Raw genomic sequence first — 15,579 nt, forward strand, 5'->3', positions numbered from 1 at the left:
CTGGGAGAGGGAGAGATTCAAAATGTCTGTAAACACTCCTGCCAGTTGTGCTGCGCACATCCTGAGTACTCGCCCTGGGATGCCATCCGGTCCCGCAGCCTTGAGACTGTCCACTCGTTGGAAACATCTGAGTACCTCAGCCTCAGTGATGACCAGATTGCAGGTTGTAGCGGTGGCTTTCCTCGAAGACTCAGAGTTAGCAACATCAAACCGAGCGTGAAAGCGATTGAGCTCATCTGGGAGAGAGGCCGCGATGTTGGCGGCACCACAATGTTTGGCTTTGAAGTCTGCGATGGTATGCAGCCCTCGCCACAAGTCACGTGTGCTATTCGTTGTGAATTTTGGCTCAATCTTCTCCCTGTATTGTCGCGCAGCCTTGATAACTTTGTGCAGATCGTAGCTGCTTTTCTTCTGCTCCTGCTGATTGCCGACACCGTATGCTCTGTGTCACGCGGTAAGTGCTGCTTGCACAGAACTATTGATCCAGGGTTTCTGGTTCGGGAAGACCCTGACCGACTTCAGGGGGACAATATCGTCAATGCACTTCCGGATGAAGCACATGACTCCATCAGTGAAATTGGAGACATTCTCATCATGGAAAACATTCCAGTCAACGTCATCGAAGCAGTCCTGCAGCATGGAGACCAATTGGTCGGACCAACAGTGGAAGGTTTTAACTATGGCCGCCTCTTATTTCAGCTTCTGCCTGTACGTTGGCAAAAGCAGGATCGAAGAGTGGTCTGATTTTCCAAAAACTGGGCGAAGGAGAGCTTTGTAAGCATTGGGGAAGGGAGTGTAGCAGTCATCAACTGTCTTATCTCCAGGAGTGCTCATTTAGATGTGCTGACGAAACTTCGGAGAGACTTTCGTCAGTGACGCTCAATTAACGTCACCGGTGATGATGAAGGCACCCTCTGGGTGTGCAGTCTCCAGTGTGTTGATAGTCTTGTACAGTTCCTTGAGAGCCAGGTCAGTATCAGCCTGCAGTGGAATGTACACCGCTGTGATGGTAACATCCATGAACTCCCTAGGCAGCCAGGAGGGTCTGCACAGCAGCACCAGGAACTCCAGGTCTGGGGAACAAAAGGATTGTTGACCATGAAGCATACCCCACCTCATTTACTCTTCCCAGAGAGGTTATTACAACTGTCCGCCCAGAACAGGGAGAACCCAAAGGGTTCGATAGTGTGGTCCGGTATCACCTCCATCAGCCAGGTCTCCATGAAGCACAAAATATTACATTCCTTTGTTTCCCGCTGACAGGAGAATCTGGCTCTCAGTTCACAAAGCTTGTTATCCAGGGACTGAATGCTAGTCAGGAGTATGTTAGGGAGAGTTGGCCCTTCTCCCTTGCCTCCAACACTTTTTCCGAGGTAGTGGCGGTGTAAGAGATGAGTCTCCCATGCATCGCTCAAGCAGGGGTTCCCAGTGTAGGAAAGGGTAAATGCCATCTTTCTGATGCTCAGAAGGGTCAGTCTATCGTATCTGATGTGACTATCAGCTACTTGAAAAGAAAATGCTAAGATAATTGTAGAAATTAGTAGTATACTGTAGATTTGGTACGTGGCACCATCTTAATCAACTTTTTTTGAGCCTACTAGGGAAACTACAATTCTGATTGTTTTCTGTAATGAACCAGATTTGACTAGGTGAAGAAACCCTTAAGTAACAGTGGTCATAATATGATAGAATTCAACCTGCAGTTTGAGAGGGAGAAGCTAAAATCAGGTTTATCAGTATTACAGTGGAACAAAGGGAATTACAGAGGCATGAGAGAGAAGCTGGCTAAAGTTGATTGGAAGGAAAGACGAGTAGGGATGATAGCAGAACAGCAGTGGCTGGAGTTTCTGGGGGCAATTTGGATGGTGCAGGATAGATACATCCCAATGACGAAGAAGTATTCTAAAGGGAGAATGAGGCAACCATGGCTGAAAGGAGATGTCCAAGACAGCATAGAAGCCAAAGAGTGGGTGTATAATATAGCAAAAATTAGTGGGAAGGTAGAGGATTGGAAAGCTTTTAAAAACCAACAGAATGCAACTGAAAAAACAAAGATGAAATATGAAGGTAGCAAGACAATAATATAAAAGGGGATACCAAGATTTTTTCCGATATATAAAGAGTAAAACATAGAATACTGGACGCTGCCTTTCTGAGACACTGCTCCTTGAAGATGTCCTAGGTACTTTGAAAGCTGGTACCCAAGATGGAGCTGACTAAATTTACCGCTTCTCTGCCGCTTCTTTCAATCCTGCGCTGTAGCTCCCCCCCCCCCCGATATAAGAGAGTGAAGTAGCCTTTCAGAATGCTCTGCATGGTACGCCTATAGAAGTTTTTGAGTGTATGTGTTGACATGCCAAATCTCTTCAAACTCCTAATGAAGTATAGTCACTGTCTTGCCTTCTTTATAGCCGCATGGATATGTTGGGACCAGGTTAGGTCCTCAGAGATCCTGACTCCCAGGAACTTGAAACTGCTCACTCTCTCCACTTCTGATCCCACCATGAGGATTTGTATGTGTTCCTTCGTCTTACCCTTCCTGAAGTCCACAGTCAGCTCTTCTGTGTTACTGATGTTGAGTGCAGGGTAGTTGCTGCGACACAACTCCACTAGTAGGTATATCTCGCTCTTGTACATCCTCTCATCTCCATTTGAGATTCTATCAACAATGGTTGTACCATCAGCAAATTTATAGATGGTATTTGAGCTATGCCTTGCCACACAGTCATGGGTATAGAGAGTAGAGCAGTCGGCTAAGCACACACCCCTGAGGTGCACCAGTGTTGATCGTCAGTGAGGAGGATATGTTCTCACCAATCTGCACAGACTGTGGTCTTCCGGTTAGGAAGTCAAGGATCCAATTGCAGAGTGAAGTACAGAGGCCCAGGTTCTGTAACTTCTCAATCAGGATTGCGGGAATGATGATGTTAAATGCTGAGCTATAGTCGATGAACAGCATCCTGACACAGGTGCTTGTATTGTCCAGGTGGTCTAAGGCCGTGTGAAGAGCCATGGAGTTTGCATCTGCTGTTGTGTTTATAGGCAAATTGCAATGGGTCCAGGTCCTTGCTGAGGCAGGAGTTCGGTCTAGTCATGACCAACTTTTCAAAGCATTTCATCACTGAGTGATGTGAGTGCTACGAGTGATAGTTATTAAGGCAGCTCACATTATTCTTCTTAAGCACTTGGTATAATTGTTGCCTTTTTGAAGCAAGTAGGAACTTCTGCCTGTAGCAGTAAGAGGTTGAAAATGTCCTTGAATACTCCCACCGGTTGGTTGGCACAAGTTTTCAGAGCCTTACCAGGTACTCCGTCAGGGCCTTCCGCTTTGCAAGGGTTCATCCTCTTTAAAGACATCCTAACATCGGCCTCCAAGACAGAGATCACAGGGTCACCAGGTGCAATAGGTATCTTCACAGCTGCAGTTATATTCTCCCTTTCAAAGTGGGCATAGTATCCCTCCTTCCTACACAATGTCCACATCCCTTCATCTTCTTCACATCCATGTGCCCATTTAAATGGCTCATAAAAACCTCTGATGTATTTGCCTATACTGCCATACCAGACAGTGCATCCCAGGCATCCACAACTCTGAGTAAAAAGCTTACCCCTCAAATCCCTTTTGGACCTACCTCCCTCACCTTCAATACACGCCCTCTGGTATTAGACATTTCTATCCTGGGAAATAGATACTCCTTGTGTACTCTATCTATGCCTCTCCTAATCTTGTAAGCCTCCATCAGATCTCAACTCAGCCTCCATTGCTCCAGAGGAAACAACCCAAGTTTATCCAGCCTCTCATGATAGCGCAGCCCTCTAAACCAGACAGCATTCTGGTCAACCTGGTCAACCTCTTCAAAGCCTCAACTTCCTTCCTATAGTGGGCTGACCAGAACTGTATGCAATAATCCAGATGTGGCCCAACCACAGTTTTATAAGGTTGCGACATATCCTCCTGACTTTGAACTTAGTGCCTTGACTAATAAGAACAAATTCCATAAAGTAGTGGTCGCTAACCGGTCAATCGCGATCGACCAGTCGAGCTTTGAAACTTTCCCAGTAGATCCTGGAAAAAAAAGGAAAAGAAATACACAACCAACACACATAAAAGTTGCTGGTGAACGCAGCAGGCCAGGCAGCATCTCTAGGAAGAGGTACAGTCGATGTTTCGGGCCGAGAACCTTAGTCAGGACTAACTGAAAGAGGAGCTAGTAAGAGATTTGAAAGTGGGAGGGGGAGAGGGAGATCCGAAATGATAGGAGAAGACAGGAGGGGGAGGGATGAGGCCAAGAGCTGGACAGTCGACTTCGCTACATTGATGACTGCATTGGCGCTGCTTCCTGCACGCATGCTGAGCTCGTTGACTTCATTAACTTTGCCTCCAACTTTCACCCTGCCCTCAAGTTTACGTGGTCCATTTCTGACACCGCCCTCCCCTTTCTAGATCTTTCTGTCTCTATCTCTGGAGACAGCTTATCTACTGATGTCTACTATAAGCCTATGGACTCTCACAGCTATCTGGACTATTCCTCTTCTCACTCTGTCTCTTGCAAAAATGCCATCCCCTTCTCGCAATTCCTCCATCTCTGCTGCATCTGCTCTCAGAATGAGGCTTTTCATTCCAGGACGAAGGAGGTGTCCTCCTTTTTTAAAGAAAGGGGCTTCCCTTCCTCCACCATCAACTCTGCTGTCAAACACATCTCTCCCATTTCATGCACATCTGCTGTCACCCCATCCTCCCACCACCCCACTAGGATTAGGGTTTCCCTGGTCCTCACCTACCACCCCACCAGCCTCCGGGTCCAACATATAATTCTCCATAACTTCCGCCACCTCCAACGGGATCCCACCACTAAGCACATCTTTCCCTCCCCCCCCCACTTTCCGCAGGGATCGTTCCCTATGCGACTCCCTTGTCCATTCGTCCCCCCCCATCCCTCCCCACCGATCTCCCTCCTTGCACTTATCCTTGTAAGCAGAACAAGTGCTACACATGCCTTACACCTCCTCCCTCACTACCATTCAGGGCCCCAGACAGTCCTTCCAGGTGAGGCAACACTTCACCTGTGAGCCGGCTGGGGTGATATACTGCGCCCGGTGTTCCCAATGTGGCCTCCTATATATTGGCGAGACCTGGTGCAGACTGGGAGATCGTTTTGCTGAACACCTACGCTCTGTCCGCCAGAGAAAGCAGGATCTCCCAGTGGCCACACATTTTAATTCCACATCCCATTCCCATTCTGACATGTCTATCCACGGCCTCCTCTACTGTCAAGATGAAGGCACACTCAGATTGGAGGAACAACACCGTCTGGGTAGCCTCCAACCTGATGGCATGAACATTGACTTCTCTAACTTCCATTAATGCCCCTCCTCCCCCTCGGACCCCATCCGTTAGTTAGTTATCTATCTATCTATTATATATATACTTTTTCTCTCTCTCCTTTTTCTCCCTCTGTCCCTCTCACTATACTCCTTGCCCATTCTCTGGGCTTCACCCCTCCCGCTTTCTTTCTCCCTGGGCCTCCCGTCCCATGATCCTCTCATATGCCTTTTGCCAATCAACTGTCCAGCTTTTGGCTCCATCCCTCCCCCTCCTGTCTTCTCCTATCATTTTGGATCTCCCCCTCCCCTTCCCACTTTCAAATCTCTTTCTAGCTCTTCTTTCAGTTAGTCCTGCCGAAGGGTCTCGGCCCGAAACGTTGACTGTACCTCTTCCTATAGATGCTGCCTGGCCTGCTGCGTTCACCAGCAACTTTTATGTGTGTTGCCTGAAATTCCAGCATCTGCAGATTTCCTCATGTTTGCATAAATAAATACGCAAGTACATTATGCCTGATAAACCTTTTGATGCAAAAGCAAATTTTACCCCTAGAGCACATATGTGAGTTATATATAGTAACTTCTACTTTGAAAAAGGACCACTTGACAACTTCACCCCACAACCCCAGAAACAACCTTCGTTTACAAACAGCTTTCCGTAGCGGGAGTATTGCTATATTACCATTATCCTAATTGGTATTAACTTATCTTTATAATGCTCGCATTACAACACCTTTAATTCTAAGTTTCATTATTTAATTTTATTTCAACATGAAAAATAAATGATTGAAAATTGATTGTTGCACTCAGTGTGATGACTGGTGCTGAATACTTTCTGCTAGTTCCCTGAAATTTGGCTGATAACTACGGACAGCCAGTCTGAGACAGTCTGTGAGGTGTCTGTCAGTAAGACGGCTCCTGTACTTAGATTTAATAATTTTCAGCTGTGAAAATGCAATTTTGCACAGATAAGTGACCCGAAGTAGGCACTGACTTTTAGTACCCATGTGAGATGAGGAAAGACTCCCTGACAAGCCCCCAAAAGTCACCGTCCCTTGATCTTGCTTTAAGCTCAGATGTCATTTTGCAAATCAATTATTTCCATTTCAGTATTACTTGGCACACCAAATACTTGCTGGAATTTGGCTGCTATCTGTTCTATATCGATCGGCAGAAATGGGTTTGAAATAAATGCAGCAGTATCTTTCACAACGTTTGACTCCCCAAAATGCCGATCGAACTCTATTGCCAGTTTGTCTAGATAAGCACAGTACTGCTCAGGACGAAAAGCATTTTTTTTCTTGATGGCCTATAACAATTTCTCCAAGTTGGGCAAGTGTGTCAGCCTCCCGTTCTTTAAATTTGAAATCCAAACACCAAGCTTGGCCTTAAACGCATTGATTGCGCTTATCATGTGGGGCAGGTGTCGGTCTTTTCCCATGAGCTCGTTGTTAAGTGCGTTTAATTTAGCCATTAGGTCTGTCAGAAACCCTAAATCCAATAGCCACGCATCATCTGACAATTCCTTGTGCTCCTCGTTTCTTTATCTCAGGCAGCAAGTCAACAAACCATTGCAGCACAGTGCTCTCACAAACCTCCTGACAGACTGAATATTCGAGTGGACAGTTTCCTTTGTTAGACTGAATGTTGAATCTGCCACGTTTTTCAAGTGTTTTGTATTGGTAAACTGTTACTGAGACACTGGTATAAGTTTCAGGGGTATGCAAGCTAATGACACCACTGTTTTTTGTTTCTCAGTTCTTTTACTTTTAAGGAATGTTCGAATTTAAAGGGGGAGAAGTGTTGCAATGTGAGCATTATAAAGATACGTTAATACCAATTAGGATAATGGTAATATAGCAATACTCCCGCTATGGAAAGCTGTTTGTAATCAGAGTTTGCAGACAATATGAAGGTAAGTAGAGGGGCAGATAGTTTTGAGGAAGCAGGGAGTCTGCAGATGGACAGACAGATAAGGATATGGAAATAAGGGAGATTAGCGGGGGCTACTGAGGTGACTTTAAATTAGAATGGTTGGGGGGTGGGAATCAAATTAAAGAGGCTAGGTGTGAGGAGGTTAGTTCACAACAGAGGGATGGGAACCAGTGCAGAGAGACAGAGGGGTGTAAAGTGAGGGTAGAAGCAAAAAGTACAAAGGAGAAAAGTAAAAGTGGCAGGCCGACAAATCCAGGGCAAGCATTAAAAAGGGCCACTTTTCAACATAATTGTATAAGGGCAAAGAGAGTTGTAAAAGAGCGCCTGAAGGCTTTATGTGTCAATGCAAGGAGCATTCGTAATAAGGTGGATGAATTGAAAGTGCAGATTGTTATTAATGATTATGATATAGTTGGGATCACAGAGACATGGCTCCAGGGTGACCAGGGATGGGAGCTCAACGTTCAGGGATATTCAATATTCAGGAGGGATAGACATGAAGGAAGGGGAGGTGGGGTGGCGTTGCTGGTTAAAGAAGAGATTAACGCAATAGAAAGGAAGGACATAAGCCGGGAAGATGTGGAATCGATATGGGTAGAGCTGCGTAACACCAAGGGGCAGAAGACGCTGGTGGGAGTTGTGTACAGGCCACCTAACAGTAGTAGTGAGGTCGGAGATGGTATTAAACAGGAAATTAGAAATGTGTGCAATAAAGGAACAGCAGTTATAATGGGTGACTTCAATCTACATGCAGACTGGGTGAACCAAATTGGTAAAGGTGCTGAGGAAGAGGATTTCTTGGAATGTATGCGGGATGGTTTTTTGAACCAACATGTCGAGGAACCAACTAGAGAGCAGGCTATTCTGGACTGGGTTTTGAGCAATGAGGAAGGGTTAATTAGCGATCTTGTCGTGAGAGGCCCCTTGGGTAAGAGTGACCATAATATGGTGGAGTTCTTCATTAAGATGGAGAGTGACATAGTTAATTCAGAAACAAAGGTTCTGAACTTAAAGAGGGGTGACTTTGAAAGTATGAGACGTGAATTAGCTAAGATAGACTGGCAAATGACACTTAAAGGATTGACGGTGGATATGCAATGGCAAGCATTTAAAGGTTGCATGGATGAACTACAACAATTGTTCATCCCAGTTTGGCAAAAGAATAAATCAAGGAAGGTAGTGCACCCGTGGCTGACAAGAGAAATTAGGGATTGTATCAATTCCAAAGAAGAAGCATACAAATTAGCCAGAGAAAGTGGCTCACCTGCGGACTGGGAGAAATTCAGAGTTCAGCAGAGGAGGACAAAGGGCTTAATTAGGAAGGGGAAAAAAGATTATGAGAGAAAACTGGCAGGGAACATAAAAACGGAGTGTAAAAGCTTTTATAGATATGTAAAAAGGAAAAGACTGGTAAAGACAAATGTAGGTCCCCTGCAGACAGAAACAGGTGAATTGATTATGGGGAGCAAGGACATGGCAGACCAATTGAATAATTACTTTGGTTCTGTCTTCACTAAGGAGGACATAAATAATCTTCCAGAAATAGGAAGGGACAGAGGGTCCAGTGAGATGGAGGAACTGAGCGGAATACATGTTAGTAGGGAAGTGGTGTTAGGTAAATTGAAGGGATTGAAGGCAGATAAATCCCCAGGGCCAGATGGTCTGCATCCTAGAGTGCTTAAAGAAGTAGCCCAAGAAATAGTGGATGCATTAGTGATAATTTTTCAAAACTCGTTAGATTCTGGACTAGTTCCTGAGGATTGGAGGGTGGCTAATGTAACCCCACTTTTTAAAAAAGGAGGGAGAGAGAAACCGGGGAATTATAGACTGGTTAGCCTAACGTCGGTGGTGGGGAAACTGCTGGAGTCAGTTATCAAGGATGTGATAACAGCACATTTGGAAAGCGGTGAAATGATCGAACAAAGTCAGCATGGATTTGTGAAAGGAAAATCATGTCTGACGAATCTCATAGAATTTTTTGAGGATGTAACTAGTAGAGTGGATAGGGGAGAACCAGTGGATGTGGTACATTTGGATTTTCAAAAGGCTTTTGACAAGGTCCCACACAGGAGATTAGTGTGCAAACTTAAAGCACACGGTATTGGGGGTAAGGTATTGGTGTGGGTGGAGAATTGGTTAGCAGACAGGAAGCAAAGAGTGGGAATAAACGGGACCTTTTCAGAATGGCAGGCGGTGACTAGTGGGGTACCGCAAGGCTCAGTGCTGGGACCCCAGTTGTTTACAATATATATTAATGACTTGGATGAGGGAATTAAATGCAGCATCTCCAAGTTTGCGGATGACACGAAGCTGGGTGGCAGTGTTAGCAGTGAGGAGGATGCAGGGTGACTTGGATAGGTTGGGTGAGTGGGCAAACTCATGGCAGATGCAATTTAATGTGGATAAATGTGAAGTTATCCACTTTGGTGGCAAAAATAGGAAAACAGATTATTATCTGAATGGTGGCCGATTAGGAAAAGGGGAGGTGCAACGAGACCTGGGTGTCATTATACACCAGTCATTGAAAGTGGGCATGCAGGTACAGCAGGCGGTGAAAAAGGCGAATGGTATGCTGGCATTTATAGCGAGAGGATTCGAGTACAGGAGCAGCGAGGTACTACTGCAGTTGTACAAGGCCTTGGTGAGACCACACCTGGAGTATTGTGTGCAGTTTTGGTCCCCTAATCTGAGGAAAGACATCTTTGCCATAGAGGGAGTACAAAGAAGGTTCACCAGATTGATTCCTGGGATGGCAGGACTTTCATATGAAGAAAGACTGGATGAATTGGGCTTGTACTCATTGGAATTTAGAAGATTGAGGGGGGATCTGATTGAAACGTATAAGATCCTAAAGGGATTGGACAGGCTAGATGCAGGAAGATTGTTCCCGATGTTGGGGAAGTCCAGAACGAGGGGTCACAGTTTGAGGATAGAGGGGAAGCCTTTTAGGACCGAGATTAGGAAAAACTTCTTCACACAGAGAGTGGTGAATCTGTGGAATTCTCTGCCACAGGAAACTGTTGAGGCCAGTTCATTGGCTATATTTAAGAGGGAGTTAGATATGGCCCTTGTGGCTACGGGGGTCAGGGGGTATGGAGGGAAGGCTGGGGCGGGGTTCTGAGTTGGATGATCAGCCATGATCATAATAAATGGCGGTGCAGGCTCGAAGGGCCGAATGGCCTACTCCTGCACCTATTTTCTATGTTTCTATAAAGAGGCAGATTGTGTCGTGAAGTATATATTCTTTGGCAGAAGGAATAAAGGCATAGACTGTTTTGTAAATGGGGGAAAATGAAGTTGAAGAAATATTTATTTGGCTAGAGGTTGGTGAATTTGTGGTATTCTTTGCCGAGGTGACTGCAGGCCAGGTCACTAGGTATAGTTAAGGTGGAGTTTGATAGGTTCTTGATTAATCTGGGCATTAAAGGTTACAGGGAGCAGACAAAATAAGGGTTTGAGAGGGACAATAAATCAGTTATGATGGAATGGTGATGCAGACTTGATGGGCCAAATGGCCTATTTCTGCTTCTATGTTTTATGGTGTGTACCAGCCCTTCAACCCAACCAGTGCCCAGCCAGCAGTTCCCAATTTCCTGTGTTTGGCCCATATCTCTTTTAGTTCCACCCCTCTATATATATGTAGTTAGGCTCAGGCCAAAAACCATATGAGTTAAGAAAATGACATTAAATATTTAGGCACCTGAGGTGCTGGTACATGTTTTTCATTGCACCTGTGCATCCATGCACTTGTTCATGTGACATTAAACTTTATTTTTACTTTTCATGGGCACACATACCCAGAGTATAAATCCTGTGAAAATTGGCTTTTGCAGAGGTCACAGAGTATATTACAAACGTGACAAGGATAAATTACATCAACTTAAACTTGACATAAAATATACAGTCTTGCACAGCAGAATAAAGAAAAATAAAGAGAATGATGTTAGTGCAATAGGAGGGAACTATTCAAGGTTTTTTGCGTAGGTTCAAGAACCTATTGGCAGTGGGAAGAAGTTATTGTGGAACTTTGATGTGAGGGTTTTCAGGCCTCTGCAGCTTCTGCTTGATGGCAGCAAGGAAAGAGGGCAGGACCCAGATGTTGAGGCTCTTAATGATGGACATCACTTCCTGAGGCATCATCCAGGAGGCTGGGGGGGTTTCACGGGCTGTTCTGCAGGTTGAGACATTTCAGGAGGCCGGGTACCCAGTATAAATTATAATAATGTTAATTGTGTTTTCTGCAGAAGCAGTCGTGGAGCCTATTGAGGAAGTGTCGGATCCTTCTACTTACAAGAACACTCAGCACCACGATTACACCCCGCTGACCTTTATAGACCTAGAAATGGAGATGGCGAAGTACAGGCTGCCTCAGCCCTCCTCAGGAAGGTTGAGTCCTCGCCAGTGACTCGTCAAACTTACTACAGGCAGCAAGAACAGCGGTCCGAGCTAAACTAAATAAAGCTGCTCATTTCACCAATCTGTGTGCTAACTCCTTATAACAAAAATATTTTATAATGCCGTCTCTGGTCTCTCCTGATTCAGCTCAGGGTACTTGCAAACAAAGGGAGGCACTACACACACCTTAAACGAGAAGAAATCATGTTAATTGGTTATATAAAATAGGCAATACAGAAAGGAAAACAAATGGTTTATGAAGTAGTGATACAGAGACAAACTTATCATCCGTTAAATGAACTCGCCTACAGAATGCTGACAAACTTTGCCTGTTTAAGACAGCAATGTTACAGCTCACTGGTAATTTGAAAGCAAAGGAATTCAAGTAAAACCATTATTAATAACACCTTTTTGAAGTAAATGATGGTAAACTATCACCGCAAGCAACAACGAAACAAGTGAAGCCAAAGCAAATAGGCAGGATGTGCCCCACTGGTGCGCTGCAAGATCAAGGCACCTGGAGTTGGAGTCATGCTGGTCGGAGTGAACGATTTGGAGAGGAGAAGAATGGACAGAGCAGTTCTGATGCCCAGCCATCTTACCCAGGTACGAGGATGGACTGCTCTAAATGCCGAGCCGAATTGGAGAGGCTGAGAACAGATTCTTTAGCAGCAAAATCCAGGTCCGATGGCGGTGTGTTCAAGGCTCGGATCCTATCTGCCTTTGGACAATCTAAATGCCAGCCCATACAGACTGGAAAGGCAGGGTGTCCAGAGTGTGATGAGGCTGGATTGCTCTGGCGCTGAGCCGATTTGGAGAGAACATAGAACATAGAAATCTACGGCACATTACAGGCCCTTTGGTTCACAATGTTGTGCCGACCATGTAACCCACTCTAGAAACTGCCTGGAATTTCCCTAGCACATAGTCCTCTCTTTTTCTAAGCTCCATGTACCTATCTCAGAGGCTCTTAAAAGACCCTCTTGTATCCGCTCTCACCACCGCCGCCAGCAGTGCATTCCATGCACCCACTAGTCTCTATGTGGAAAAACTTAACCTGGACATCCCCTCAGTACCTATTTCCAAGCACCTTAAAACTGTGCTCCCTCGTGTTAGCCATTTCAGCTCTGGGAAAAAGCCTCTGACTATCCACACGATCAATGCCTCTCATTATCTTGTACACCTCTATCAGGTCACCTCTCATCCTCCGTCGCTCCAAGGAGAAAAGGCTGAGTTCACTAAACCTATTCTCATAAGGCATGTTCCCCAATCCAGGCAACATCCTTGTAAAGAGTGGGCAGAGAAGACATTGAGAACACTCCTTCGGCAGCAAAATCTAGGCCTGGAGCGAGTCGCTAGCAGCAGAGTGCAGGTCCTAGTGTGAAGTTCGGACAATTTAAATGCCAGTCCAGATGGACTGTGGACTTCTCGCTCCACGGTGCTGAGGCTGTGAGACTGCCCCGGCTGCTGTGCTTTATGTCTGTGAACTTTACAATGATTTGCCCCACTAATATGATGAACTGAATACCAAGGCTTTGGGCCTACTCCAGGGAATTTATATGATTTGTTTTCTGTTTTCTCCCTCTTTCTCCGTGAACATGGGGGTGTTGGTCTTTTGGGTTCCTTCCTTTGCAACTGCTCAGCAAACAAGATAAAGGTAGGAAGATGTGCCTGGAGGCTGTGGAAGTGAGCGAGGTCTTCAATGAATACTTCTCTTTGGTATTCACTAATGAGAGGGAACTTGATGGTGAGGACAATATGAGTGAGGTTGATGTTCTGGAGCATGTTGATATTAAAGGAGAGGAGGTGTTAGAGTTGTTAAAATGCATTAGGACGGATAAGTCCCCGGGGCCTGAAGGAATATTCCCCAGGCTGCTCCATGAGGCAAGGGAAGAGATTGCTGAGCTTCTGGCTAGGATCTTTATGTCCTCGTTGGCCACGGGAATGGTACCGGAGGACTGGAAGGAGGGGAATGTTGTCCCCTTGTTCAAAAAAGGTAGTAGGGATAGTCCAGGTAATTATAGACCAGTGAGCCTTACGTCTGTGGTGGGAAAGCTGTTGGAAAAGATTCTTGTAGATAGGATCTCTGGGCATTTAGAGAATCTTGGTCTGATCAGGGACAGACAGCATGGCTTTGTGAAGGGCAGATCGTGTCTAACAAGCCTGATAGAGTTCTTTGAGGAGATGACCAGGCATATAGATGAGGGTAATGTAGTGGATGAGATCTACATGAATTTTAGTAAGGCATTTGACAAGGTTCCACACGGTAGGCTTATTCAGAAAGTCAGAAGGCATGGGATCCAAGGAAGTCTGGCCAGGTGGATTCAGAATTGGCTTGCCTGCAGAAGGCAGAGGGTCATAGTGGAGGGAGTACATTCTGATTGGAGAGTTGTGACTAGTGGTGTCCCACAAGGATCTGTTCTGGGACCTCTACTTTTCGTGATTTTTATTAACGACCTGGATGTGGGGGTAGAAGGGTGGGTTGGCACGTTTGCAGACGGCACAAAGGTTGGTGGTGTTGTGGATAGTGTAGAGGATTGTCAAAGATTGCAGAGAGACATTGATAGGATGCAGAAGTGGGCTGAGAAGTGGCAGATGGAGTTCAACCCGGAGAAGTGTGAGGTGGTACACTTTGGAAGGACAAACTCCAAGGCAGAGTACAAAGGAAATGGCAGGATACTTGGTAGTGTGGAGGAGCAGAGGGATCTGGGGGTACATGTCCACAGATCCCTGAAAGTTGCCTCACAGGTGGATAGGGTAGTTAAGAAAGCTTATGGGGTGTTAGCTTTCATAAGTCGAGGGATAGAGTTTAAGAGTCGTGATGTAATGATGCAGCTCTATAAAACTCTGGTTAGGCCACACTTGGAGTACTGTGTCCAGTTCTGGTCGCCTCACTATAAGAAGGATGTGGAAGCATTGGAAAGGGTACAGAGGAGATTTACCAGGATGCTGCCTGGTTTAGAGAGTGTACATTATGATCAGAGATTAAGGGAGCTAGGGCTTTACTCTTTGGAGAGAAGGATGTGAGAGGAGACATGATAAAGGTGTACAAGATATTAAGAGGAATAGATAGAGTGGATAACCAGCACCTCTTCCCCAGGGCACCACTGCTCAATACAAGAGGACATGGCTTTAAGGTAAGGGGTGGGAAGTTCACGGGGGATATTAGAGGAAGGTTTTTTAACTCAGAGAGTGGTTGGTGCGTGGAATGCACTGCCTGAGTCAGTGGTGGAGGCAGATACACTAGTGAAATTTAAGAGACTGTTAGACAGGTATATGTTGGAATTTAAGGTGGGGGGGTTAAATGGGAGGCAGGGTTTAAGGGTCGGTACAACATTGTGGGCTGAAGGGCCTGTACTGTGCTGTACTATTCTATGATCTAAGTCTCACGGCTGTATAATTTATACATTCTTTGATAATGAATGCACTTTGAAACTTTCATGCATCTCTCTCTCTCTGTCAGAGAAAGCAAAGAAGTTTTTTTTCCTTCACTTCTTCATAGCTGCTCAGATAGGACAGTAGAGATGCCAATTAGGATAGTTGAACCTCTTCCGGTCAAGATTGCGCCAGTGAACAATGATTCCTTGAGCGACGTCTTCGAGATACTTTACTTTATTGTCGTCAAACAATTGATACTAGAGCGTACAATCATCACAGTGATATTTGATTCAGCGCTTCGCGCTCCCTGGAGTACAAATCAATAGTAAATATTAAAAATTTAAATTATAAATCATAAATAGAAAAGGGAACGTAAGGTAGTGCAAAAAACCGAGAGGCAGGTTTGGATATTTGGCGGGTACGGCCCAGATCCGGTCAGGATTGGTTCAGCAGTCTTATCACAGTTGGAAAGCTGTTCCCAAATCTGGCCATACGAGTCTTCAAGCTCCTGAGCCTTCTCCTGGAGGGAAGAGGGACGAAAAGTGTGTT

The 15,579-nt window shown here is 45.4% G+C and overlaps 1 protein-coding gene across 1 annotated transcript in view; it reads left to right on the forward strand.

The window, feature by feature from the left end:
- ndufv3 (NADH:ubiquinone oxidoreductase subunit V3) overlaps positions 1 to 11,777 on the forward strand; it is a 44,382-nt gene extending 32,605 nt beyond the window's left edge. Inside the window, exon 4 of the mRNA XM_063050186.1 lies at positions 11,502 to 11,777. Coding sequence (XP_062906256.1) covers positions 11,502 to 11,662 — 161 coding nt within the window. The 3' untranslated portion in view covers positions 11,663 to 11,777. The remainder of the gene's footprint in view (positions 1 to 11,501) is intronic.
- Positions 11,778 to 15,579: the final 3,802 nt, after the last annotated feature.

Source organism: Mobula hypostoma, chromosome 6, assembly GCF_963921235.1.
Source record: "Mobula hypostoma chromosome 6, sMobHyp1.1, whole genome shotgun sequence".
Lineage (NCBI taxonomy): Eukaryota > Metazoa > Chordata > Chondrichthyes > Myliobatiformes > Myliobatidae > Mobula > Mobula hypostoma.